Below are 27127 nucleotides of genomic sequence, written 5' to 3'. Positions count from 1 at the left end.
AAAATGTTCGGTTCGAGCGGCGACAAGATCTCCAGTCCTTCAAACTCGGAATAAAATCACAAACCATTTATATTTGCCACCGGTAAAATAAATAATTTCGTGCAGCATTCACAGCAGAACCGACGTGCTTGGCACTGTACGGCCCGAAGGCGTCCGATTCTCCCTGCAGGGGGCGTTCGCAGCGCCAGACACCCGTGTAAGATCACTAGCCCCGTCACCGTCCCGGCAGGCAGGCACGCCACAAAGGCAGACAGACATACACACACGGAATTTCCCGCTGGTACAAGGCGGTACTGACAACACCGGACTAGAATAGGACAGGTAGAGACTGGCAGGGGTTACGCGTAGAGAAGCTGTCTTAGTTAGCTGCCGTAACAGTGTGGACGGACGGCCGCAGTCCTGTCTGACTGGGCCTCTGACTGGGCCTCTGACGGTGGGATGTTACCGCCCGCTGTCCGGCCGCCGTCCCGGCTGCGGCGGCAGGCCCTGACGGTCGAGCAGCGCATCGAACCGCTCCAGGTACGGCTGCAGGTCCTCTGAGCAGACGTCACTGCCGGAGACCACCGATCTGGGAAGGCAAGGGGCAAGGGGCAAACGTCAGTGGCAGTGATGAAACATCGCTCCAGTGATTACCTGGAGCGATAACCGGAGCGGGGGTAAAGTCAAGAGTCTGTGCTGTGAGGAGTATCGCTGTCGGCCGTGGCGTGGATCAGTATTCGCTTCATTTGACGCTACATGCGCGCCGCATAAGTTGTCATCCCTATGTCAAGGTCAATCAAATAATATCAACCCCAATGATAAACATTGAACATGATCGTACCCTTCATTAGCATCTCACCTGACGTCGAACTGGACATCGGGCACCGATCGGGGACACTCTCTGACAATGTCACCCGACTCACCTGACGTCGAACTGGACATCGGGCACCGATCGGGGACACTCTCTGACAATGGAACCCGACTCACCTGACGTCGAACTGGACATCGGGCACCGATCGGGGACACTCTCTGACAATGCGTCCCAGCCGGTCGAGCTCAGCGTGCGCGTCGCACGACGAGGCTGACACCAGCGACACAGACGAGTGGGGGCGGGCCGCCGCTGGCGAGATCGGCCGGTCGACGCCGCCTGCCAGCGCTACGGCCGCCCGGCGACCTGACGTGGAGAGAGGGAGGGTCACACAGGGTGTAGTGGGGAGAGGGTACGAGCGTGGTGGTATGTCGCGGATCCCAATTTCCACCGATCCCCATACACCCCTGTACTCTGTACCACCCTGTTCTAGCACAGACCGACTAGACGGATTACCACGGTCTTCCCTGCTCCATCAGCCCGCCAGTACCATCCTGTCCCAGCATTCCCCTCTACATTCCCATATCGTATCTAGTCAACCACCATCTCCCTGTCCAACCGGATTCTCCGTTGATCCCACACGTCCTCCGTCCCATCAGTCCCTCTCATGACTTTTCCTGTGCCACCAATCCCTCCATGTCCTCAAATCCTGAGCACCAAACGCACCTGATTTCCATCTCCCGACCATGAAGTTCATCCTCCGTACGGCCACGACCACCCAGACCGCCGCGCGGAACTTGGCCGCCGGCGAAAGGTAGCGGCGGGCGTCCGTGCGGAACGCTCCGCCCGTCAGCTCGGTCATCCGTCTCAGCGTCAGCACCTCCGTCTCCTGATATCCACCCAGCAGCACCATCAGATACCGCTTCTGCCAGCAGAGCGCGCGCCGGTAGCTCTCGGCGCGCAGGAACCGGCCGTACGCGTACTGCAGCCGCTCGTCGTCTCCATCGCCGACGGCCGGCGCGCGGCGCAGCCGCTCCTGCTCCGTGTCCAGGCGCGCGATGCGCTGCTGTAGTCGCTGGCGCTCCTGACTCCAGGCGGCGCGCTCCTGTTCCAGTCTGGAGCGCCACGGGCCGGAGTCGGCGGAGGGAGCGTCGCCGCGCTGGCCCAGCTCGCGCTCGAGCTCCGAGACGCGCGAACGGAGCCGGTCTACCTCGGCGTTCATGTCGGCGAGACCGGCCATCTGGAGAGACACAAGGGACGGACGGAGAGGGCCGGGGCAAGTTACAAATCGCAGAACAAATCACCGCAGGCTATCGACCACAGAACACTTCCCTACACGATGATCGAGTAAACGCATATCACAAACGGCATTTGTACTCAGCATCGGCCACGCCACCATACTGCCTGTAATGCGCAACTTCCTTTGTTCGTGTATTCTGCGGTAGTTCAATGGCCAGACAACAAAATACACCAACACTGATGGCTGCCAATGATATGGGAATTGGGATGGGATTGGAGGGGACGGAGTCGATGAACACCACACACCACAACACAGGATGGACTCTGTACGACCAATAAACCAACAGACAATATACACCAACACAGTTTAAACACATCACCGCCGTGTCTCGTCTCACCTGCTCCGGTTTCCGCCTCACCGGGGGCTGAGAGGAGCCGCCGCCGCCGGCCGCTGCTGCCTTCCCCTTCAGTCGGTCCCGGAGGACGGCCAGCTCGGTAGTTTTCTCAGCCAGCTGTGCACGAAGTGTTCCCAGCTCTGTGTTGGCCGCCGTCAGCTGAGGCGTACGGACGGCAGTTAAAACGGTGAAAATGGATCGTAGGTGTATTACCAGTTACCACACGGTTGGTGGTGGATGCTCCAGACGTCTCTAGTGACAAAATGTATTCACGCCGACAGACTGATCCATTTAACACACATCCCGGGAATAAGATAAGCCAGAAAGTAAGTGGAAATAAACAAAGCTAAAAATACGAATTTCCAGGTGCCACAGCACAACCGTCCGGCGTTCTCCGTAATTTGCAACAGTTTGTATGACCACATCCAATAGCAGTTTCGTTACACTTTGACGTCAGCTGGTCTGCTGCACTCTCAAAGTCCCTCACTTGTCAACTCTCGAAACGTTGGTAAACTGCCCTTTCACTTAGCAGGCTGCCCCTCCCCCTCTCTCATTCCGCAGACTCTCTCCCCTTCCCTCCTCACCCAGCAGACTTCCCTCCCCTCCCCTTCATCCCATCCCCTCCCTCCCTCCCACCTGTGTTTGCAGCCGGTGCGCCTGGAGCCGCTGCTGCGCCGCCGCGCTGCGCTCCGTCTCCAGCTCCGCCAGCAGCCGGCGCCGCTGCAGCTGCTCGGCAGACAGCTGGCGGCGCAGCTGCACCAGCTGCTCGGCAGCTGGCGGCTCGGCCGGCCGCTCCGGACCGTCACCGGAGCCGTCCGGGGCCGGCGGCGGCGGGACGAGCACGGGCGGCGGCAGGGGAGCCGGCGATGGCGGCTGGGGGGAACATGGCGTGCTGGTCAGAACCACGCGCGACACGTACGGTGTGGCGCAATGGCACACCTAACACGAAATTTACCGTTGAAGAGACTTTATATGAGGAATGCCGAACGCTTATCAGTTGCTAAACGCATCACTGTTAACACCCGCTAACACCAAGCATGACACCGCGTAAATCATACGCTTTGTATCTCCACTACACAATAGCCAATCGATCAAACACCGGCAAAGCTAGCTGCTCTTCGTCCCACACCAACCGACCTGTCTCTCCTGCTGCTGCGGTGGCGCTGGCGATCTGCGTCCGTTCACCCTTCGCTGCTGCTGCTGCTGCTGCTGCTGCTGATTCTGGTGGTCTGTGAGCGCCGCCGCCGACGGCCACGGCTCGATCTGCAGCCGCCCGCTGGTGATGCGCAGTTTGGACTGGTGCTCGGTCTGCAGCCAGCCCTGGAGGGTGTCCACCAGGGCACGCTCCTCCCGCAGTCGCCACTCGAGCAGCTCCACTGCAGACAGAGCGTGGGGTTGATGGGTGAGAGGTGTGGCAGAAGGCAGGTGATGGCAGCTACTTAAAAGATATGCTGTATTGAAAGATACATAAGCAAGGGGCAACAGTCACAGAACAAATTCACAATTGCTGATATCAATGACAACGGCGAACAAAGTTGCACACTCCCGCGATAAGGCAAATGATGACAAACGCATCATCATCACATGGAGCAGCCGCCGCGATTTGAATCCCCTATTACAAACTCTGCTGATCCTAAGAAGCCTGCTGGCGGTCTCCCTCAGAGGTCCCTCGGTACCTTTCTGCCGAAGCTCGTGCTCCGTCTGCCCCGGACCGCCGTTCGGTTGCTCAGAGCCGGCCGAAGAGTCTCCGCCACCGCCGAGGCTGTCCGGGACTAGCAGAGCGGGAGAGTGGCTCCGAACGTAACGCAGCTCAGACAGCGTCAGCACCTGCGACAAACAACGGAAAAGGAAAGGTTCAAAGGTCACACATTATTGCTATATAGAAACAGTACAAACAATATAAAATGCATTCCTACATAGTTTTCAGAATGGTAGTGCATGCATTTTTCGATTTCAGTTGAATGTTGGCTTTTTTGGCTTCTTTCCAGCTAATCACTTTCATCTTGTGTTGACATATAACTGTCCTTTATCTATATAGCTCTTACGATATCACGCTACGGCCCGTGGCCGTCTCTATATTTCACCCACCTCAATGCCCTCTCTGTGCACCCTGTCGAGCAGCGTCTGGAGGCGGCGCGGCGCCTCCCGCTCCGTCTCCTCCATCTCCCGTGGCTCCAGCAGGGCGGTGAGACGCATCTCCAGCTGCCGGCGGCGCCGCTGTTCGTGTCGCCAGCCGGTGGACAGTTGGTGACACCGCTGCTGCAGCGACTCGCACCGCTGCTGCCACTGCACACACGGTGTACAGAGTGTGGAGTCAGATGGACCGACTAGTACGGCGGGCTGAGTCAGTCTGAGGCGGGAAACCATAATCATAGCAAACACCACTTAAAAAAGACGCAGTACTACACAGCTCTACATGGAAAATGAAACATTTATTTCAATCGGTTTGCTATTCTGAAGGTCGCGTTTTTTGTAGCAAATGTGATCCAAAGTGATTCAGCATACAAAGATTATTTGGTAATAGGTACGTCGTTCAGCGGTAGAAAACAAAACAAACACGAGTGATCTCGTTCGTACCCTTTTTCAGACCTATAGCCGTCGTTCGTTCGGCCCCACTCACCAGTACGTCCGTGTTGGGTCCGGGACCGGGATCCCTCTCCGGTCCATCCTCAATCAGAGTCACCGACCGACTCGAGTCCAGCACCGCGCGGGCGCCGCTCAGAGTCACCGTCTGACTCGAGTCGAGCTCAGAGGTCGGCGCGGCGGTCAGATCGGAGAGACTGGAGGCTGACTCAGGCCGCGGACATTCGGCCCGTCTGAAAACGATCCGGGGTGCGTCACGATTGGAAACAGTGTCGTGACAGAGCCAGTGGTGATAAGTAGATGACACCGAGGACCTCATATCATGATCACACATAAAATTTTACGAAAGTACAAAGGCTAGATGATAAGGAGCAGCAGCTACGGTTATATTTTCCCTGAGCTGCCAGATACACGTTACGATATATTCATTAAAGTGGCCAGCTCTTCTTAAATTGATTGGGAAAGGCGACTTTTCAAGTCAATGCATCAATGCATAGCAATTCAGAGGTTCATACCTGGTCAATTCCGGTTCCGGCAGCGGCGTGACGCTCCGGTCCGACTCAGGCTCGGCTCCTGAGCGACGGCTTCTCGTGAGTCTCTGAGATGACTGGGGCAGAAAAACAACAAACACAGTCAACTGACTTGACGGCACAAATAAATACCTAAATAAAAATCACAATCGGTAAACAAAGCTTGCCAACAAACCATTGGAGACGGTTCGATTACACTACCGATCAGTCAAATTACTGGACTAGGGTTCAGAATCGACGATGTTCCATTTTACAATTATATTTTGGTTGCCATTCCACCTCCCAGCGGTACCGGTGGCAGCGCCTTATTTACGTCTCATGACCCACCAAATCGTTCCCCTCCCCAGTCCCCGTACCTTCATAGCCAACCCACCCTGCTATGCCTTTCCCTCACCTGTCTACGTTCCGCCGCGTCGGCCACCGCTGTCGTCAGCCGATCAATCTCAGCCTGTCTCTGCCTCAGCTCAGTCTCCAGCGAGTTCACCTGAGCCACCAGCCTGTCCACATGTCCATCCCGCTCCTCCGCCGCTCTCTCCAGCTCCTCGGCTCTCTCCCTCAGCCGCTCTGCCTGGGTATCCCTCTCACTAACCGCCTCCTCTAGTGATGTGACTTTCTTCTGTAGCTGACGGCGGCGCCTCTCGGCAGTCGCGGCCTCCTTCTGTAGGCTCTCCACCCGCGCTGACAGATCCCGCGCGTGCTCCTCTCGCTCTGCGGCCGTCCGCTCTGCCTCCGCTAGCCGTCCCTGGAGCTGTCGCTCCGTGTCGGTGAGCTGGCCGGCTGTCTGGCGCAGCTGCTCGTCCCGCCGCGCCAGCTCCGTCTCGGCGGTCTGCAGTCGGGCAGTGAGCAGCCGTTCAGACTCCTCTCTGTCACGCGCCTGGCGCTGTAGCTCCGCTTCGCTCTGTTCGCGGCTCTGGAGAGTGACGCGGAGCTGCGCCTCGGTCTGTTCGCGGGTTTGCAGATTGGCACGGAGCTCTGCCTCGTTTCGTTCGCGGGACTGGAGATTTGCACGGAGCTGCGCCTCGTTGTGTTCGCGGCTCTGCAGAGTGGCGCGAAGCTCCGCCAGCTCAGCCGACTGCGCCCGGCAGCTCTGCTCCAGTGTCTGGACACGATTTTGCAACTCCTGTTGGGACAAGGGTTAAGTTAGACGGGCTTCGAAAATCACTTCTCAATAGCGTACAGCGTATCAAAGCATATAAATGAACTGTCAACAGTGAAAACATACCTTTAACGCACTTTTTATTTAACTGCACTGCCGAATTTATGTTGCAAGTATCAACGGTCAGATAACATACAAGCTTTACCCATAAATGTTGGATACAAACCATTGCCGTTTGAGAAAAGGCAATGCTCAATTACTAAATCACCCTGTCACAAATCACGAGTCAGCACAACTCCCGATACGCATTATGCATCCCGGCCTGGCTTCCCACTCCCAGTTCCCATAGGCTGTCGTCACCACCAGCAGGTCGCATAAATGTCCGTTCGGTTGTCGCACATGCAGTCAGTCTTTGCGATGTCCATGCGCACACACCAGAAGTAGAGAGGCAGTCTGGTTGATTAGGTGGTACCGACATGCAGCGGTAACCTGAGTAGGATGGTCCAAGGAGATAGGAGAGACAGAAGGGTAGAAGGCGCTGAAATGTCACCCAACTGCGGTAGAAAAGAATACACGTTAGCACAAAGACACGATCGGAAATGTTAAACGGAAAAAACGACATAGCAGCTCACTTTAAACAAATTGGATCCCAATGCCAAAATACACTGAATACCCATTGACTAAAATTATGACGATCCATTGCTGCAATAAATTCACAGGTGAATGTTATAAGTTACGGTAAAAAAATGTTGAATCCGCAACAGCTCAAACAACAACACGCAAATGGCCACTTGGCATATACGGTGGATCGAAATGCGACCATCACTGTGGCAGTATTGCAGCCTGTCATACGCTCACATTGATAAATCTTGACTGGCGAAACCGCTGAGGCGCTGACGCTGAGAAAACTGCTACGGTCAGTTGACATGCACGCAAACATCTCGGTATAGTTAGTACACATTCAGCATGGCATATCACACAGACAGGCGATTGAGCTACTGTTCATGTTTGCACCGACCAAACACAGCCACACAGACAACCACATCACAGACTCCGTCCCCGTCCAGGGACCCGGGGTTCCCAAGGACCCATACCTTACTTTTTTTACTTAGACTTTTTCGTCGACTCCATCTAGTAAATGCAGGATCATTTCTGATCGTCTTCCAATTCTGATCGTCTTCCAATACCACACAAACGCATACATAACAACATATAAACGCCTCCAGTTCAGCAGTTCATTTTCATACAAGGCGACCTTCAGAATAAATATATCTCCGTAGTGTAATCAATAATCATCGGAACTCATCATCATCACTGATATCAAAGTAATCAAACAACACCAGTAGTTCTTCTGCCTTGGTGAGGACACTACCCTGTCCTCAATATTCACAGTAATCTACTCCGTCCTCCCCCATGTCCTCATTCCTCACCTCGTCGAGCAGCGAGCGGCACGAGGACTGAGAGTCGATCCCAGCACCGCACGTGGAGCCGGCCCGCTCCGTACCCGACTCGAAGGCCGATTCGTCTCCAGTCTCAGTGGCCTCGTCCTGTCGCCACATCGGTCAGAAATCGGGGCCGAACAGCACAGCATAGGTCTTTTACAGGCTACCACAGGAGGAGCGATATAAAATTATGGTTTACCTACCAACCAGGCCAGAGCTGTAACTCCCATGACCACCACGCGTATTTCATAAATATCGATATAGCACAAAAGCTAAAATGAATCGCTAAAATGGCTAAAACACATCAGGAAGCATTTCATTTTTTACGCATTAGTGGTCGGACTGACCTGGGCCCAATCTTACCAATACCGTACATTGGATTTGGCAGCACTGGCCGGAGTTTACGGCACTTATATCAAGTATATCCTTTTTATTTACATCCCGCTAATCTTGTCCAATGATTTGGATAGCGTGAATGATTATGGATGTCGCCTGAACGAACTGAACGTGAAGCGCATTCACGGCATTTAGTAAGATTGGGCCCTGGTTTGGACGTCAGTCAAACTAACGTGGTAGACGGAATGGCAGTTACACTGACCTGGTACACGGACTGGTAGGCGGACCGGTAGCTGGGCTGGCGCTCCGATGACCGCGGGCTGTGTAGCGGAGTGGACGCGGTGCTGAACGGCGGACTGTGCGGCACACTGCGCGGGCTGCTGTGCGGCACACTGTGCGCCTCACTGTGCGGCGGCAGACTGCGGTCGGCCGGCGACACAGCCGTCTCCGGCATCTCGGACATGTAGCCAGACGAGGCCGGCTCAGAGTCCGGACCGCGGCGGTCCGGCTCCTCCTGTCAGTCGCCGCGGTATGGTCCGTGCGACACGGTACGGCACGACGTAGTACGGCCCGTACGATACGGAATAGTACGGCGTGGTAAGGCCCAGCAGAGGTCGCAGCAACAACAGCGGAGGACGTAGCCGAGACAGCAGCGGCGGCGCCCGCCACGGTGAAGTTGAACCAGCCGTGGCGACAGTCGTGGCGATGGCGGTGATGGTAGCGGTGATGGCGGTGGTAGTGACGATGGATGAAGTCACACCAGGCACGAAGTAACATGCACGGAAGGACAGAGGAACAGACAGTACCCGGTAAGGTAAGGTAAGGTAAGGTAAGGTAAGGTAAGAATCAGGTCAAGGGTCAAATGCCGGAAGGAATGGGTAGTTAGTGTCGGTTACAAGCACACACTAGTACGGGGACCCGCAGTTGCTACTGTACAGCGACCCTGAGTAAATTGTCCCAGCACCCTCACAGGGAACAACGATAAGCTGTCAGAGGGCACGCACAGAAAACCTCACCTGCTCTTGTACAGGGACCGGCAGTCGATATCAATGTTATCGGTTGTTACTGGACAGGACAGACGGCTAGAGTTGGGGTTCATGTACAGAAGCAACTGCAGGTCCCCGTACCAATAGTAGTACCAATAGAAAACAATCCATAGAATGATACTAAATAATTGTTATTCGGTGCATACGTTAGTACGAAAGACTGAGAAGAGAGCATGCAAAGGACAGTAATACGAAGAAACTACTCAGAGATGTTACAGTCCGAGATTGGAGGCTGAGCCCAGCTATTTTACAAACTAACTCTGCTCCTGATGCACCCCTTTGTCAGTCCGTCAGTGAGTCAGTCGGGTTTATTGGTACTTGAAATGAAAGCGACGCAGAAAACCCACACGTAAGCACAAAGTCAATATTCTTGCGAAGACTCTCAAGGAATCATGCCGTAATCTCCGCGTTAGTTTCCCGGCCCGTTCACCTTACCTGCCCTCCCCACCTCCGACCACGTCTCACACCCCAGTCTTACCTGATGCGCGTGTCTCTGACTCCTGGCCAGCAGAGCCGAGGCCTCGTGCATCTTGCTGCAGGCGTCCAGCTTGTTGATCTCCATATCCCGAAGCGTGACGAGCAGCTGCTCCTCCAGCTGACGTCGATGCGGCTCCGTCTCCGAGACACCCTGTGATGCGGGATGATGTGTATGACGTCAGGTAGGGGACACAAGACACGTATCCTAAGTAGGATTCGACTTATGCTAGAATCTAACGTCATCTGATGACATGTAAGACATTCTCCGTAGCAAACAGGAGCCTTCCAGCTGATAGTACTAGGCCGGCGTGAGGCCGGCACGTTTCCTAGGCACAGAAAGCATTCATTCAGAGGTCACAAATAAGATTCTACGGAATAACGACTCAAGGTAGGTAATTCGCCGGGACAGAGCCGACAGTGTCGTCCACCTTTTGACTACACCTTGACCCACAGTCAGAAGCACACAAACCACAGATAGCCGAGTGTCTCACCTGCGCGTCCAGCCGCTGCTGCAGTTCCCTCTTCAGCCGACTATCCCAGCAGTCCTACAGCTACCCTCCAGCTAACTGTCTTACCAGTTCCTGCAGTTCCCCCTTCAGCAGACTATCCTACGTCCTGTCCACCTCAACACTTTCCATTCAGTTCCCCCTCCAGCCGACCGTCTCACCTGAGCGTCCAGCTGCTGCAGCTGCCCCTCCAGCCGGCGCCGCTCTCCGTCCTGCCCATCTATGGTCCTGCGCATCTCGGCCACCTGCGCCGCCAGCTGCAGCTCCGTCTCAGAGGCCGCCGGCGCCGCCTTCTGCCCGGACAGCTGGTCGACGCTGGACGCGTAGTCCTCGTCCAGTCGTGTCAGGATCGGGTCGAGCACCTCCAGTCGGGAGCGCAGCTTCAGCAGCTGCTGGCGGACGTGCGCCGCCTCGGCCAGCTCAGAGTCGCTCGGCTGCTTGAGGAGAGGAATGACGAAGTGGAGTGTCAGGGACGTTTCAACGTTTTAACCACACGCAGCGCCCAGGAAGTTTAATAAGTCACTTATCAAAAAAGAAAGTAGAACGTCTAGTGCCTTCCCTTTTTAAGCGCATTTTTCAGAGCCACTTTTATTCTGTGAATTCTTAGTCCGTCGATAAATAACGGATTTTATCCATATTCAGGGCCTAATAACATTATCGAAAATGAGACACTCTACATTGCAACTAACCAATTTTGTCATTGAAGCTGACTTCTAAAAGAGGAAGTCCAATAAAGCTGCACCACCTACTGAAAACCACGTCTCGTCCCTCTTCCCTCTCACCTGTGGCGGGATGCTCTCCACCACCGGCGCCTCTCCACTCTGCTCCTGCGGCGTCTGCTCCACATCCTCTCCCCGTGCGCTCCTCTCTATCTGCTCCTTCCTAGCATTCAGCAACTGCTTCTTCCTCGCCAGCGCCGCGCGCAGGTTATGGATAGAATCCCCGCTGGCACTGGAGCCTGCCACACTGGCCAGCTCGGAGCCGGCAGAGCTGCCGTGTTGAGAGGCTCCGCCGGCCACTGTAGGTGCAGAGTCCCAGCTGTGTTCCGAGCCGGCAGCAGGCGAGTCGGGCCGGACTGGGACAGTCACTGGCGAGGAGGCCGGCCGACCGGACATCTCCTGCGGGTCGGTGGAGGGGCAGTGTTACTCAACGAAATAGAATGGAGAGAGAAAGACAGAGGGTTTGAGTGGAGAAGGGGGGGGGCGAGAGGGAGTGAGGGGAAGAGAGAGGGAGAATTGGAAGACAAACAAGACGAAACTGATCAGGAGACAGGAAATAAATAGCCAATAACCAACTGACGAAAGGGGGGGGGGGGAGTGCATTACTTGGCAAAACAATAAAACTGCAGCAGACAGCTATGAGCTAAACAAAAATGGTCACTCGCTACCTATCCCAGGACGGATGTAACAAATATCAGAGTGAAGCCCCCCCCCCCTGAGCCCCTCCCACATACACACACGTTAAACTCAGCGCCTCCACGGTACCTGTTTCTGTTGGACCATGCTGATGTCCGGCAGTGATAGGTCGCCGGCCGGGTCCGAGTGGGTGGAGGTGGCCGCGCGGCGCAGCACCTCCGGGCTGGGCTGGTGCGGGTCAGAGAGACGACTGACGCCGCTCTGGTGGCCCGACGAGCGGCTGTCACCGGCCGACGACGAACGCTGTGCGGGGAATGGACGACGTGGTCAGAATTACACGATAGTCACTTTTTGGAGAACTGTAACGGATACTTAAAAATAGGAATGAGGTGACGAAGATGGATAACAAAATTCAAGTGAAATGATATTAACAGCCGTACCGCATGAAATGAATGGTAAAACTCGATCAATAAATTCAAATAGCAAAAAGAGAAACGAGCGCAACAAATCAGTCGGGGAAACTATGGCAAAATCTGCTATTTTTAGCAGTCTGCTATTTTTGACAGAAATCTGCCAAAAATGGGTACGCATGTGACGTCATCGTACCCAAATATAGCAGATTTGGGTACGGCCCCATACAAAAGCAGATCTACACCCTAATTGAAGCAAATGCGCATCAAATGCCTGGCAGATTCATGATGAGAATAGTGCTGAGAGTGATCTCTGCTATTTTTGTTCAGATCCGACGATTTTCAAATTCATTATTTGAAAATAGTCGGATCTGAACAAAAATATCAGAGGACATTCTCAGCACTATTCTAATCATGAATCTGCCAGGCATTTGATGCGCATTTGCTTCAATTAGGGTGCAGATCTGCTTTTGTATGGGGCCGTACCCAAATCTGCTATATTTGGGTACGATGACGTCACATGCGTACCCATTTTTGGCAGATTTCTGTTAAAAATAGCAGACTGCTAAAAATAGCAGATTTTACCATAGTTTCCCCGACTGAAATGGGGCACATCTAAAAACTTAAACTAAAAACTTGGCAGGAAACAGTTACCCCAACAACCCGGTAGAGGCGGCAGCCTGCGGCAGCTGCTCCGCACGCCTCAAATCCTCTCGCATCCACTCACCATGGAGAGCTGCGTCAGCGTGCGTACATTCTGTTCCAGCTCGTCGATCTGCACGTTCTTATCGGAGAGGAGTCGTTCGACAAACTCGGGCAGGTTGTTCTCCCTCAGCTGGGCCATCAGCTCCTGGTGCTGCAGCTGGAACATAGCACAGACCAGGGGGACGTCAGAGAGGATAGACGAAAGAAAATGTGAGACCAGTATCCGCACAGCCACAACAGAGTTGCCTGCTAGAAAATGTTAGAGACATGAAATATTTATGCGCTCGACTTCGTGTCGAGGATGCATTACAGCCAGCCGCAGTTTTGAAGCTAAATGTCACACGCTTTTACAGCGCGTTCTAGGTGACCCGAGCATCGATGTGAGATCATAGACATAACAATGATAGATGCAGAGAACGTTTGATATCAGGTGCTATCGCCAAGCACTCACTGACCGCGAAGCTTTCCAAATTCCAACACCACCTTCCAAACCGTCCCCGACGCAGCGACTGTAAACAACCTACATCCTCGGTCGGGCTGGCTATCGGCGAGCGTCGGATGGCGTCCAACATATAGCTGCGCCGCTGGTCGGCGTTCAGACTCCAGGCGCGCTGGTCGGACAGACTGGCCGCCGAGCGCAGTCGGTTGGCCTGCTCGGCGAGCGGGCTGTCTCCCAGCTCCTGGCCGCCGCCGACCGGTAGCGCGCCGGATGCCACCGAACTCAGGTAGCGATGCCGCTCGTCGGCGGCACGCTCAGTCCAGCCGCGCGCGTCGGCAGATGATGACGACACCCACTGGCCGATCATGTTGAAGAGAGACTCGTGCTGGGGCGGCGGTGGTGGGTCCGGTTCGGGCATGGCGCGGGTGGAGGTTACAAAGACGAGATTCGAAGTTCGGAGAGACGATGATCTTTCGATGTCGACATCGCTAATTTTCTATTAAAATTTAGTTTATGTGAAATTTAGTACAGGGTATCGAATACATGATGCTTATAAATTTGACCATGCAATTGCAATAAGCGGTAAAACATTAAGAAAATATGTAATTCGTTGCGCGGCTTTCGAATACGTTGTGCAAAAATTGGAAAACAAATTGGCTCACAAATTAATTTGACCTCGTGACTGTATTTCGCGTGCTCTTCGTTTCACGGACAATGTCTTCAAATAAACTAAGCCGAAAGAAAACTGGTCCAGTCTGCAGCTTCGCTTTGTCATCCGGTAAACAATCCTAACATCGTTACCACCACAACGCTGTTTTGTGAGCTTTTCTGTCAGTGGTATGCGGGGAAATGACCGAAGCTGAAACCGACAACGGAGGCTGGCTTATTAGCTGATGACCTTTTCCGCTTCAGAACGTCTCAGTCTCACGTCCCGGCTGGAAACAAAAATCATTCCAGCAGCTAAAAAGGAAATTATTATCAACGAAGGCAAAATCGATGTGTGCTGTATCAAGCCGGATGCAGACCTTTTCAGCATCGTGATGGTCATGGGACCAGCTGATATTACCCACCACAGGGCAGTGCGTTCTGAGTCAGGAATCAGTTCAAAAACCCAATTCAGAACAGCGTTCACGAGTCCATCGGAATAAAATCCACGAATGCCTCAACCAGACACTGCTTAGCATGTCCCGTTGTTCCTTTTCTCCTCTTGCGAGACACGGCTGTTATTACGATAACGGACGTGGAGACTGTAAATGTTAGGTCACAACTAAGTCATACCGAAACTAACTGTCAGCACACAAACCTATGAAACCGACAGGACAAAACGGTTATTGTCCTAAGAGGGAGATGATCACTCCCACACACCAACGTACATCAGTAGTGCTGGCGACGGGCGGCCGCCGAATGGTCTCCGACATGAACCGCCTCCTCTCGCTCGGGTCCAGGCTCCAGGCGCGCTGGTCGGTCACACTATCCACCGATCTCATCCGGTTGGTCATTTTCACGGCGTGGCGCTCGCTGAACTCGTTCCCGTCTCCAGAGGTGAGCTGATCGGACACGACGCGTCCCATGTGCAGCCGACGCTCGTCGCCGCTCAGACCCCAGCCGCGCGGGTCGGACACCGACGAGGGGTTACGGAGTGCCAGGAGGTGGACGGAACGGCCGCTGCTAGGCGGCGGAGGCGGCGGCGAGGACGGCGGGGATGGAGACGCCATCTCGCCTGCTTGGTGGAGCGACGAGGGTCAATTCTTCAGGTTTTCTGGCGACGCTCTTGATGTGGGAGATGCATCATTCCGTACGAAAAATTTGATTTAGACATATTGGATCCTGAATGCGTTATGCTGACATGAGGGATACATGTGAAGAGCTCTTAAATTTGAATGAGAGACGCCCAAATTTCCTTATAACAAAAATTTACACCAAAATCTTAAAGCCGACAGGTCGACACCGCGCAGAAACTCGAAATACATGGCGAAAAGGATTGCCGCAGACAAACCGCCAATGGCACAAGAAAAGCAGCATTGACACAGATACTTCTCGCTCGTGCACTCTTCGTATTCATACCTCGGGAAAATGAATTGAGCCTGCCAACGCTGCCGACTTTGAAGTCAATCGAACACTCCGAAAGCGTTAACCACTCCCTATAATCATGGGCGTTTTTCTTCGTTTGTGCGATTGTTACTAATTCAGCATGTTTGGTTTCAAAATAAAGAGACAGAAAGCACCCGCAAAAAGCTTCGTTTTGGATACCCATGGGTCAACGGATATACCTATCTTGCTTTTACACATAAATACACACGGTGGAAAAATATGAGAGCATAAATCCTTCCATTCACTTGCGACGTTAGTCCCCGAAGACTCGTAGCTGGTATGTAATCCCGACACCCACCTGCAGTTCTCGATATTTGACCCGCAGTGTGCGCAGCTCGGCGGCGTCTCTGGGCGAGGCGGCCGGCGAGGTCCGTGGCGTCCTCTCCCTCTCCGTCTCCCTCTCCCGCTCCAGCCGGGCCAGCTCCGACTCTCGCACAATCAGCTTACGGCGCGTCTCGTCCAGCTGACAGGACAGGTCGGCCAGCTGCCGACGACAAACAGAGGGGGATGGTGTAAAAAAAAAACAGCCGTACACACTGAAATACACGTTTGGACGGTTAGAGGCTTCATGGACTTGAACAGTCACAGACAATATGGGGTGACAGTAGATGGATATCTAGAGCTAAAATGAAATTGTAGCAATGCCTGAAAAATAAAAAAAACAGTCCTCACACGTTGAGCCCTCACTAAAGCTTCCACAATGTAATCTCGCTTCTTCCGGGAGCTAAAATGTAGGTCACAATGACTACGTCTTATTTCTGGGCTCGAACTGAGTGGGAATCCCTAAAGAACTGCGGTTTAGGGATTCGGTAAAGAGCAATGACACAAGAAGTTCCGCTGTAATTTGGTTCGCACCTGTTTCTCCTTGGCCTTGGCCAGTTTGGCGGCCGAGTCGAGCTCTGCCTGCAGGTAGGCCAGCCGGGCGCGGCTGGGCTGGCCCGGGTCGGTGCCCACCTCCGCAGCCAGTCTGCTCCGCTCCAGGCGGGCGCGCAGAGCCGACAGCTGCAGCAGCTGGTCGGCCAGCTGCTGCTGCAGCTGCCCCCGCTCAGACACCAGGTCCTGGGGACGGTGGTCAGAAGTCGGCGGTCAGAGGGTGGTGGGAGTGGGAGGGAGTGCAAGGGAGGGAGCGTGCAGGGTGTTCAGATGAGGCACCTGTCAGCGTTGAATCATATTCACACGCATCTTTAAAGAAAATGTTACCTGGACAGGAAAGACACAAAAAAGGCAAACATAGCGATTGTTGCAACGAATTTTCCGGACTGATTTACAAATAAAGAGTCAGAAATTGCAAACACACGACCAACAACGAAAATACTGAGCGCATCAGCATCAAACTCGCGTATCTGCAACCTTCCAACCGTCTATATACCAATTTATCTCCTTCTCGCACTGTCCGCCGACTGACCTGACTCATCAGACCTTGCCCCTCCACCCGCCCTGCCTTGCCCCTCCCCCGTCCTGACTGACCTGCTGGCTGACCCTGGCACGAGTCAGGCCCCTGACCTCCCCGTCCTGACCTGTTGGCTGACCCTGGCACGAGTCAGGCCCCTGACCCCCTCCCCCTTCTGACCTGCTGGCTGACCCTGGCGCGGCTCAGCTCGGTCTCCAGGTGCCGTATCCGGGCCAGCGCCGCCTCCTCCACAGAGACCAGCCGCTCCAGTTTGTGTCGGAGCCCGGCCAGGTCCTCACCGGCCGGACACCTGGGACACACAGACAGCGGTGTCACCGGGTGGCGCGGGCGTTTAACCCTATTCCTGGCGGGGGGGGGGGGGGCCTCAGGAGCCCCCCCCCCCTGAGGTTTTTTGGTTATATCTTCCAAACGCGTTGAGCTAGGAAGCTCAAATTTTCTGACTTTTCCTAAAAGGCTTCTACGCAACATGTCTGAAAATTTTGAGTTGATCTGACCTCAGGTCAGGTCACCAGAGGCGGTTTGGTGACGCTACCTCAGAAAAGATTGCAATCACGCCAGAGCTAGAGTTTTTGACCGATCAATTTCTTCTCTTCAGGGTTTAGTTAGGGTACCAGTATGTGCAATTTGTATATCTCGGAATTTTGATATCGGTGACCTAAGGTCAGGTCAATTTCGCGACCTCCCCATTATAAGTCAATGGGGGGAAAATCAACTCCCTGTTTTTACCACTAAAACGGGTCGGAATGGCCCCATATACCATACATGACTTCATATACGATCAACCTTCACTACCTTGAGGTCTGTTTTGCTGTTGGGCAGCTGTGAGGTCATGTGACGTCATCAAAGGTCACCAAAGGTTTTTGGCCAATAACTCCGTACAGGAACAAGATACAGACGCGTGGATGGTCTCATTGTGTTCAGCTCGTCAAGACGCATCGAATGATATACATGATGACCTCGAGGTCACGTGACCTGAGGTCAACCTTTGACCTTGACCTTTCGAGGTCAACATATATATCATTCGATGCGGATTGACGAGAGGATCACGATGATGCCCTTAGTTTGTTCCTATCTTGACTAATTCGAAAGTTATTCGAGAAAAACTCTCTCCATATCTAGTGCCGCCATTTTGACTTTTTCGACCCCTGTGACGTCATCTTTGACCTGACCTGAAAATGACCTCAGTAAAAATTGTAGATCTTGGCCGTGCGTATCCGATGCCGTTTACCGCTTGTCGCTATCTTGCTTCGTTCTCGAGATCTCAGGGGGGGGCCGAATCGGCCCCCCCCCGCCAGTTTCTTGTCCCGGCGGAGCCCGCCAGGAATAGGGTTAACGGTCACGGGATAGTTACCGTGTCCCACAAGAAGATCAGATGTTACTGTGATAGCAGCCGTATATTAGAGGGATTGATAAAGGTCAATGCAAGCAGATCCTCTGGCTATAAAAATAAATCACATTCATGAAAACGAATAACTATTTGCGCAAGCATTCAATACTCCACCCAAAGCAAAGTCCTCTCCGTGGCCGAGTGGATAAAAGCGCCGGAATTCGACGCTTAGCCGGAAGTGAGAGCCCGGTTCAAGCACCGGTGCGGGCGGCCACATTAAGCTCCTACGTGTAATGGCGTGCGTGTCTGTGGCAGGGGCCGCACAGAAGCCAGGTAACGTGAGTGAGCGGAGGGGACCGTGTCCAGTCGTGAGGGCACGTTAAACGTTCGGACAAAATTCTGCCATACAACTGGAATTGCGCGATCGGGTGGTGGGGTCAGGGTCAGCACAACAAGCTATGCTTAGTGCAGGCTCTGATACCTCAAATCCGCCCATTCAGCCATTCGGACTAAATTTCTTAAAAAAGCAACTTCATCGATTTATTCATCACCAAGCATCTCTCTTTCCTTCCATCCCGTACCCACCCAGCTTCGTCCCATCACTTTTCATACATCCCGGCGCCGTGAACGATTATCAACACTCACTGCGTTAGGTCCTGTCGTGATCCGGCCGGTGACAGCGTCTCTGTCGCTGACGAGAAGCTGTTCTCGAGCGTCTCCACACGCTGGTCCACGTCCGCCTCCATACGAATGATCTGTGGACGGGCGAACGGACGCGGCGGGTGAGAGAACACGGTACGAGGGTAGTGGCGTCAGAGGGGAGGGCTGACATATTGTGCTCGACGGTAAGGAATGGGATTAGATTGGCGGTAAAAATGCATAGATGAGAACAAAATGGCGGCCCTGGTGGCGCAGTCGGGACCATACGAGCCCGTTGGAGGGAGGCCTGAATAAAAAAAAAGAACTTGATGACAATGTGCTATCTTGAAATTTAAAGCATGTGATATGAAAGATAAATAAGTCCTACGCTATGAAAAGCATAAAACTGAAGTTCTTTAGAAAACTTTCAAGTGTGCAACAGATGAACCACAGCAAACAATACAACACAATTATGCATCATAGCGGGTTGAAAACGCCGTCTGAAGAGGTTCATCTTTCCAACGCCTCCAGCCGCTCACCTGATCTCTCAGCTCCTGCAGCAGAGAGGGGCACACCGAGAGGGTGGTGGTGTCCTCACTGTCGGCAGTCGAGTTGAGGCGCGAGGGAGGCGCGGCGCCATCCGCTCCAGCCGGGTCCGGTCGGCCCGCGGCGCATCGACACTCGGACAACTGCGGACACAGACGAGAGGGGGCGGAACTTCAGACACATATAACTCCCGAGAACAACAGCGTGGGGACTTCCGTCCAACGTTAGTCAAACGTCCGGGGTATAACAGTGGAGAGCCCGGACTTCAGTCGAAGGAGACGGAACTCCGGAAAGATCCGAAACAGACAACACACGGCGCATGGGCCAGAGTAGCTCCCCAATCGGGAAGCACTTGGAGATCTTAGTTTCATGATTAGCTGATACTGCATGAGCAATGCATGGTACGTCTGTCTATGACCTACAGCGGCTACCACGCAGCTGCTGTTGGTTCGTACCTGCGCCTGGAGGCGCCTGCTGTGCGCCGTCTGCCGGCGTAGCTCCTCCCTGAGACGGTCGGTAGCGGCTCCACCCTCGGCTGCCCCCAGCTCGTCCACGTGAGACTCCAGAGAGCGGATGATGTCACGCAGGTCGTGGATCTGACGAACACAAGGGGAGATAGATATTCAGTCATCGCTAGAGATCATGTACATTCTTAAACTGTTCCGAGCAAAAGAAGCGGGAAGATGATCATTAGAAGCAAGACAAAAGCGACATAAACTGAAAATGTTTACGAATGAAATTTGACAATACGATTGCAAAAAAGCCTGTGTCCATCGCCAGCCCCATCTCACGGGCCTATGCGACTCTGGGCGTCAGTCTATTATGCGACTCCGTGCGCGTGTTGACAGTCTGTTCTCACCTTATTGACGGCTGCCTTCAGTTCGTCGCGTAGTCGGACCCTCTCCTGGTCTCCCTCGTGCGCGGCCGCCATCAGCTCAGCGTTCTGCGCCTCCACCGCCTCCAACTGGCAGGCGAGACCGGCGGGTCAGGGGTGTCAGAGGTGTCAGCGATGCCATGTGTCAAAGGCGTCAGGTGTCGGGAAAGTGTTTATGAGACGTTCCGGTCAATGATCAACGGCCGACACACTGTTCAATTATAACGCGGTAATTTGAGATGTTCACAAAAGAAACGATTTTACATACATAATACGTGGCAGTTATTTTGAGATACTAGCGGTACAATACGTTCAATCCCTGTGAACTTTACGCATTCCTCCACCCATGCATCAGCAATGTGCCTCCTAGCCCCCTCACGTCCATACAAATACCCTGCCTAACCGACGGGTCTACTGATCTACTTAGTCTCTCGCTCTCCCCAGACTGTCCTCCCTCTTCCCTACCTGTCTCCGTCGCAGCGCCTGCTCGTCTCTCTCCCTCTCTCGGGCCGCCACCAGTTCGGCCAGTCTCGCAGTCTCCCGCCCAAACTCGTCCCGCTCTGCCTCCCTCTCTGCTGTGACCTCGTCCAGAAAGGCGCGCGTGGAGCGCAGCTGCTTTTCGGCGGCCACCATCTGCCGGGAGGGAGACAGAGGCGTGGTGATGAGGTAGGTCACTGTCGGACTAAAGGCTAGTCAGTGCTGATAAGGCAACACACAATTGGACAAGTTTTTCAATGAACTTCACAATAGCAAGTTAAAAAGGTTTAAACACCGGGTCCCTACTCCCACTGACCTGCTGGCTGCTATTGTCTTCCATCTAAAAGAAAACAATCATTTCTTAAGCAAATCATTCAACACTTCCCTCCCATCGCTTGCATGTATTTGACACTATAATTGCCTTAGTTGATCATTTTACACCCCTCCTGTGACGTCTCATTCCGCACCTCCCTCCCACAACTGACCTGCTACTTGACGCCCTTTATCTCCCTACGCACCTGCTCTTTGACGTCCTCCACCTCCCGGTTACAATCCGCCACCATCTGGTCGCTCTGCGCAGTCAGTTCAGACAGCAGCGCCTCCAACTGGTGGACCCGGCTCAGCAGCAGACGCGAGTCGGCCGGGTCGGCGGGCGCAGAGAGCAGTGCCTCGGCTGGGGGTGACCAGAGCAGGTAGGTGGTTATATCAGGAGGTCTTAGCAGATACGACAGCCCAGACGGGTCGGAGAGGCCACGGAATGCTGATCTTCTGTACACCGTAAGAAAAACACCGGAAGCATCAACAAGGTAAGCATACCGCCCACGAAATAAATCAAACTAATTGTGGCTGCAAAGCATGCAGAGTCACATCAGGCGTCGTGACTCTGCATGACATTTAAGTCCCCGACCAGCCAGACACCAATTTATTCAGCAGCGACTCTCACCTGCCTCCCTGATACACTGCAGGGTCACCTCGGGCGGTGGCGGCGCCGGCTGTCCGGCCGGCCGGCTCTCCCCCAGCGCCTCCCGCTCCTCGCTCTGCGCTCTGTCCTCCAGGGCCGCTACCCTCTGTCTGGCCGCCGTCAGCTCAGCCGTCAGCCCCTCTACCCGCCGGTCCAGCTCCGCGGCCCGGCGCTCTGCCCTCTCCGCCCGCTCTGCCTCCCTCTCTGTCCTCTGATCCTGTCCGCCGGCCGCCGCTGCTGCCGCCGCCGCCTGGAGTCGAGCGGTGGCCTCCCGGACCGAGCGCTGTACTCGAGGTAGCTGGTGGCCCCGCTCCGCCCATAGACAAACAGCCTCGTCAGGAGCCAGAGCCTCCAGTACCATCCGGTCAGTGGCGTCAGCCTCTGGGTCTGCGGACACCCCGGCCGGAGGGGCGGGACCGTGCAGCCGCTCGGCGGTCTGGTAGTACTGGCAGAGGGCGCGCACCAGGCCGCCCAGACGCTGCAGCTGGTCGGCCTGCTCCTCCCTGTCGATGAGAGGAGAGAGGGATCCGTGTCGGTGTTGGGGTCTGATCTAACCGCGGTGGTAACAGGCTCATCATACGATTGGCTACAGTTTATCTACGCGTGCTTCTACAAACCTGCGATAACCTAACAGCTATAGCGCAGGTAAGGAAGGGTAAAATTGATTGTAAAAATCACGCAATCAAAAGCAGAACGACAAGTCCTGTCAAATCACGGTTAACTAAAAATGTCATAATTCAGTGAAGCTCTTCCTGCTCCGCGAAAAATGAGCTGCTATCAACTCGATTACCCAAATGATAAACGGAACGGATCCATGAGGGAGGCTTACCGAGTGATGAATCACTATAGTCACAAAGTTCAAGCCGTGGGCTGTAACTTTGAAGAAAGTAATTTTTGATCCATGGTCTCTGACTCAGTTATGAACTTTTAAGTTCGTTAATAGCAGAGATTAGTGAGAACTCAGCAATGTCATGTCAAGTCTCTGTCAAATTATAAGTTAACCAGCTGGCGGCTCAGTTTTTATGCACCAGCTTCTGCCACTCCCAACTGCCTTTACCAGCTCCAGCCCAGTCCTTCGGGTCTTTACGTAACAGCTCCAATCATTCATACTACGTGATAGCTCCAATCATTCATACCTGTAAGCAAAGCAGTACTAGCTCCAGATCTACTATTTTCATACTGCCAGCTCCACAGTTAACAGTTTTTATACAGCAGCCCCACACCCACCTGTCCTTGTGCGGTAGTTCCAGTCCTACTGTCTTATACAGCAGCTCCAATCTCAGTCCTACACAGCAGACCCACACCTACCTGTCCTTGTGCAGCAGCTCCAGCTCGTCTCTGGCCACCTCCACGGTAGCTCCGCCGCCGTGCTCCCCGGACGACCAGTCTGCGACTCCGTTCAGTCTGTCCCGCGCCTGCTCCAACTGGGGAGCGGCGGCCACCGCAGCGGGCGGTTAGATACGGCGGTGTTCGAAGACGCCGTGAGAGGAACAGCGTGTGTGAGAGGTACGGATCCAAAGCAGGAAATCTGGTAATGTTACGAGGTGTAGTTTTCCGACCATTTTCATATTTACCCTCGCGACCATTCTTTCTCGTATATCAATATCGACCCTCGCCGGCACAAAAGGAAAGCAAATTCCTACCAGACCACAACAATATTCATGACGTCACATGTCAGGCCACACGCAGCCAAAATCGTTTGACTTTGTAATATAGATGAGCATGGTTTTTCACGGAAGGTTTCAAAAAGACATGCATCCATTGATATCTAAGTCAAATCATGTACGGTGGACGTCATTTTAGGGATGCAACTCAGCCGTTGTATTTTTTTTTTAGCTACATTCACTTTGTGAACGCTGTTGAACAGCTCAATTCAGGGAGAGAGCCTATGTCCTACCTATGATCCATTCGGGACTGAGCCATTGAACACATCATACGACATGACACTCAACGTGTGTCAAATTGCCTGAGCTGAATGGACCTCGACCTAGACTTGTGCCGAACAAAAAGTATATTCTCACCGCGGCTATGAAAAGGTGTAAGTAATTATAGTTTTCCTCTCCATTACAAAAACTCACTTCGAAGAAATTGACGACCTCAGAAGCCATTAGTCGACCTGACAGTCTAAAATTGGGTACCTACCAGTACCGTTAGCCCTTTATCACGTAGCAAGCCATACCCTTGCTTTATGCTGATTTCCAGCTCAATTTCGGGTTAAACCCATCGGGGATCATACAGAGTGCCAAGGAAGCAGAAAGGCAAATGCCGGCGAGGGTCAAAAAGTGTCGTCACTTGAGCGATTTCCGATTTATCTTCACCTAACGCTTGCTCAGATCGACCACAACTTTTGCCGAGAGTAGCTAATTCAAGATATTTTAGTACAAGCCGTTGATATAGGTATTTCCCTTAGATCCAGACAAACGCCAATTGCACTTTTAAGCATGTATTGACAATGGCCATGCAACGGGCGTACAATACTAACTAGATGGGGGACAGTCTAGCAGCAAACTAAAATACGAAACGAATCTCACAAAATGCAAAAGAATCAAAACAAAAACAAAATAAATAACAGCAAAACAAGCAAAATCATCACCAGAAATTATAAAAGGCGCAATAAAAAGCACGGGCGACAGTGATAGATAGCCAAGAAGACAAGCATGCATTCATTAGTGGCACTGAGCAATGCGATGAGCAGAACGAGAGGAGAGTGGCAGGACCGATGATTGAGGAGTAAGATAAGTGATACTCTCTCGTCATAGACCTAGGAGAAAATCTTACACTACAACTGTATCAAATCGACCTTTTTCATTTCAATACTGGTATTTTATGTGATTCCGTCAAATCGAGAGGGAAATCGAATACAGAATATTGTATTATGTATATTGATACTCACGCCGCAAACTGATCAAAATTCCCGTCCCACACCACAAGCACCCACACAAAAAGAAATCTCTCAAAAGCAACTACACCCCAAAGCAAACGAAGCCGGCCCGCCGGCTTCCCTGTCCCTTTGGCAGACGCACATCATTCGTCAGCACCGTGTCAGTCTGTCACTGTCACCTGACACACCTGCATTAGGTGCAGACGCAGCCCGTCCAGCTCAAAGGTCAGCCCCTCACCGGCCGGACCGGGCCCGGCGGCCAGCCGCTCGCGCAGAGCCTCCACCTCGTCCGAGAGGGTGTCCTGGGCAGTGGTGGTAGCCCCAGAGGTTAGTAAGGCGGAGTACCTATGGACGGCAGCTCAGTCCCAGTGCCGCGGGACAGGGAAGGTGGGAGGGTGTCCTGAGTGGGCGGCGGTAGCCTCTGGAGTTAGTATAGCGGTTAAGGATGGAGGGAGGGTGTCCTGGGTGGGCGGCGGTAGTCCCAGTGGTTAGTATAGCGGACAGGGAGGGTGGGAGGGTAACCTGGGTGGGTAGCGGTAGCAGTCCTAGGGGTTAGGTGTTGGCAGGCCTTTGGCTAGCGGTAGCCCTCAGCAGTAAGTACAGCGGGAGATAAATGTTCAGCGGAAGGGAGGTTACTTGTTCTGGAAAAAGGTAACGGTTTAAGTAACAGCAGAACAATTATATGGAAGGTGAGAGGAGCTGCCTTCTATATTTCCTTGCTTTCATAAGCGTTTATTAGCTTTATAATTGGCAAAGCGAGTGCAGTGAGAAGCGTGTGTGGGTGCCGGATGTATGAACAAAGAGCGAACGGCCAACGTGTAAAGCGTATGGTGCGTGTTACTTTTTCAGAGGGCGTACCAGGCACCGGGCGCACAGCAAGGACCGTAAATCGTAACACTGACTAGACAATAAGAGAGACAGTCACAGATCACCCACAGAGGAAAACACGTCACAGGACAGGAAGGGAGAAGAATGCCCTATCATGTCTCGGGATCACCGACACAAAGTCAACGCTCGCTAAAACAAGAGAACTACGGAACAAATGACGGTTGCAAACCAGGAAATAACAATTACTCCAGTACAACAATACTTAACACCCTGTGATAATATTGAGCACAAAGACATTTAACGCACCAACCTCTAGCACACACATAACTCAGCTTCCATGGGGTCCATCACGAATCACATGTTAGTCACGCTATAAATTATAGTCCAGAGAGCGTGAAGCTACAGCACCACAGGCCTTCCTCTGCGCTATGCGGACGTTCCGCCTACCGTCCGGCGGACTCCGCCCTGTGCGGAACTTCCGCCTACCGTTCGGCGGACTCCGCCTGCGGGCGTACCTGCAGGTGTCGCTCCCGTCTAGAGGCGGCCTCCAGCTGTAGGCGGAGCTCTCGCTGCTGCCGCTCGTGGCGCGCCTCCAGCGCTCGCAGCGCCGCCTGGTGGGCAGACTCGAGCTCCGCCAGGGCGGCGCCACTGTCGTGCTGTAGCGTAGCCCGCAGCTGGGATACAGACGCGGCAGTCTCCTCGTCCAACGTGACTCCGGCCAATACCGCCTGGGGCAGGGGGAGAGTCACCGTGGGAAGGGGTGCAGTAATCGTGAGCGGGGAAGGGATCTCCGCCTGGGGCTGGGGGAGGGTCACCGAAGGAAGAGAGGAGTTAACGTTGAAAGGGCTAGGGCAGAGAACCAGGGGTACGGATAGGTCACTGCCCGGGGCAAGGATGGGGTCATCGAGGGAAGAGGAAGGTCACCAAGGTCAGGGTAGGGTCACGAGGGGTTAGGGTAGCGATGGACGAGGGCAGGGGAGGGTTACATTGCAAGGGGACCGGGAGTTTAAATGTCAATGGGAGTTAAAACGGGAGTTTAAATGTCAACGAAGGCCGGTCCAGGAACGATTTGCGTGCCTTGACTTGTCCAACTAAGCGGTAACACAAAACTTCGGCTGCCTTTGGGAACACTTTTAACAGCGTAGGACGATAATCACGGGAATCGGAGCAATGGTCACGGAGCACACAGTACGAAGTAAGGACAATTACAAACGAGATGAAAAGCGAATGTTCGGAGGGTTGGGTACGCAGCTGGTGGTCACTGAAAGCATTGTTTACATGTCCTTTAATTTAGATGGCATAACACGCATTTATTTATTTATTTATTTATTTAATTATTTATTTATTTATTTATTTATTACGATGAGGTAACTTGAAGCTGCATGCAAGAGGATTGGATGGAAAACGCCTGTCATGAGCCGTAGTGCGAGAGACACACGCCAGGTAGAAATTCACACAAGGTTATGTTATGAACTCTCAGAAATGACGACAAAAGCAGAAAAACAAAACGCATTCAAGCTCAGAGGGCCGCCACACCGGAACTCCTATAAACTATTGCTTGTGCTGAGACACGACGAACATGCAGGGGTTCGAAGGAAGGGAGTTGGTGAACTCATTAACCGACATTAGAGAATGCAGTAGAGGCCGCTGATGAAAAAAACACAGGACCTGACAGTCTGACAGATGCTAAGGCACCTGGCAATATATTCCTTGGTACCTGGCAAAAGGCAAATCATCCACGTTTAC

The 27127-nt window shown here is 53.4% G+C and overlaps 2 protein-coding genes across 5 annotated transcripts in view; both read right to left on the bottom strand.

The window, feature by feature from the left end:
* Window positions 1–51: 51 nt before the first annotated feature.
* Window positions 52–15319, bottom strand: LOC122375349 (plectin-like). 4 transcript variants are annotated; one of them, XM_043354688.1, is made up of 17 exons: window positions 14720–15319; window positions 12930–13064; window positions 11922–12095; window positions 11220–11555; window positions 10599–10874; window positions 9933–10082; window positions 5929–6654; window positions 5520–5611; window positions 5042–5237; window positions 4510–4707; window positions 4098–4248; window positions 3559–3797; window positions 3058–3294; window positions 2425–2580; window positions 1514–2027; window positions 967–1153; window positions 52–568 (listed from the first exon to the last, which is right to left on the bottom strand). In XM_043354688.1, the coding sequence occupies exons 1-17, from the start codon at window positions 15059–15061 to the stop codon at window positions 442–444; spliced, it is 4236 nt and encodes a 1411-aa protein (XP_043210623.1). In that variant the 5' UTR covers window positions 15062–15319; the 3' UTR covers window positions 52–441. The 4 variants fall into 4 exon arrangements, with proteins under 4 accessions (XP_043210623.1, XP_043210624.1, XP_043210626.1 ...); XM_043354689.1 differs by having other exon boundaries at window positions 10599–10871; XM_043354691.1 differs by lacking the exon at window positions 14720–15319 and adding an exon at window positions 13432–13980 and having other exon boundaries at window positions 10599–10871.
* A 371-nt stretch (window positions 15320–15690) lies between these two features.
* LOC122375351 (plectin-like) overlaps window positions 15691–27127 on the bottom strand; it is a gene marked incomplete at its 5' end in the record, with an annotated part of 76908 nt that continues 65471 nt past the window's right edge. The window contains 12 exons of the mRNA XM_043354693.1: window positions 15691–15921; window positions 16293–16496; window positions 17008–17137; window positions 18821–18930; window positions 19354–19503; window positions 19816–19956; window positions 20220–20324; window positions 20700–20867; window positions 21230–21384; window positions 21655–22175; window positions 22981–23096; window positions 25897–26109. Coding sequence (XP_043210628.1) covers window positions 15691–15921; window positions 16293–16496; window positions 17008–17137; window positions 18821–18930; window positions 19354–19503; window positions 19816–19956; window positions 20220–20324; window positions 20700–20867; window positions 21230–21384; window positions 21655–22175; window positions 22981–23096; window positions 25897–26109 — 2244 coding nt within the window. The remainder of the gene's footprint in view (window positions 15922–16292; window positions 16497–17007; window positions 17138–18820; window positions 18931–19353; window positions 19504–19815; window positions 19957–20219; window positions 20325–20699; window positions 20868–21229; window positions 21385–21654; window positions 22176–22980; window positions 23097–25896; window positions 26110–27127) is intronic.

This window comes from Amphibalanus amphitrite, unplaced genomic scaffold (assembly GCF_019059575.1).
Source record: "Amphibalanus amphitrite isolate SeventyFive unplaced genomic scaffold, NRLGWU_Aamphi_draft 001822F_arrow, whole genome shotgun sequence".
Classification (NCBI taxonomy): domain Eukaryota; kingdom Metazoa; phylum Arthropoda; class Thecostraca; order Balanomorpha; family Balanidae; genus Amphibalanus; species Amphibalanus amphitrite.
The sequence above is the reverse complement of the archived record's forward strand: the minus strand, read 5'-3'. Positions and strand labels throughout refer to the sequence as shown.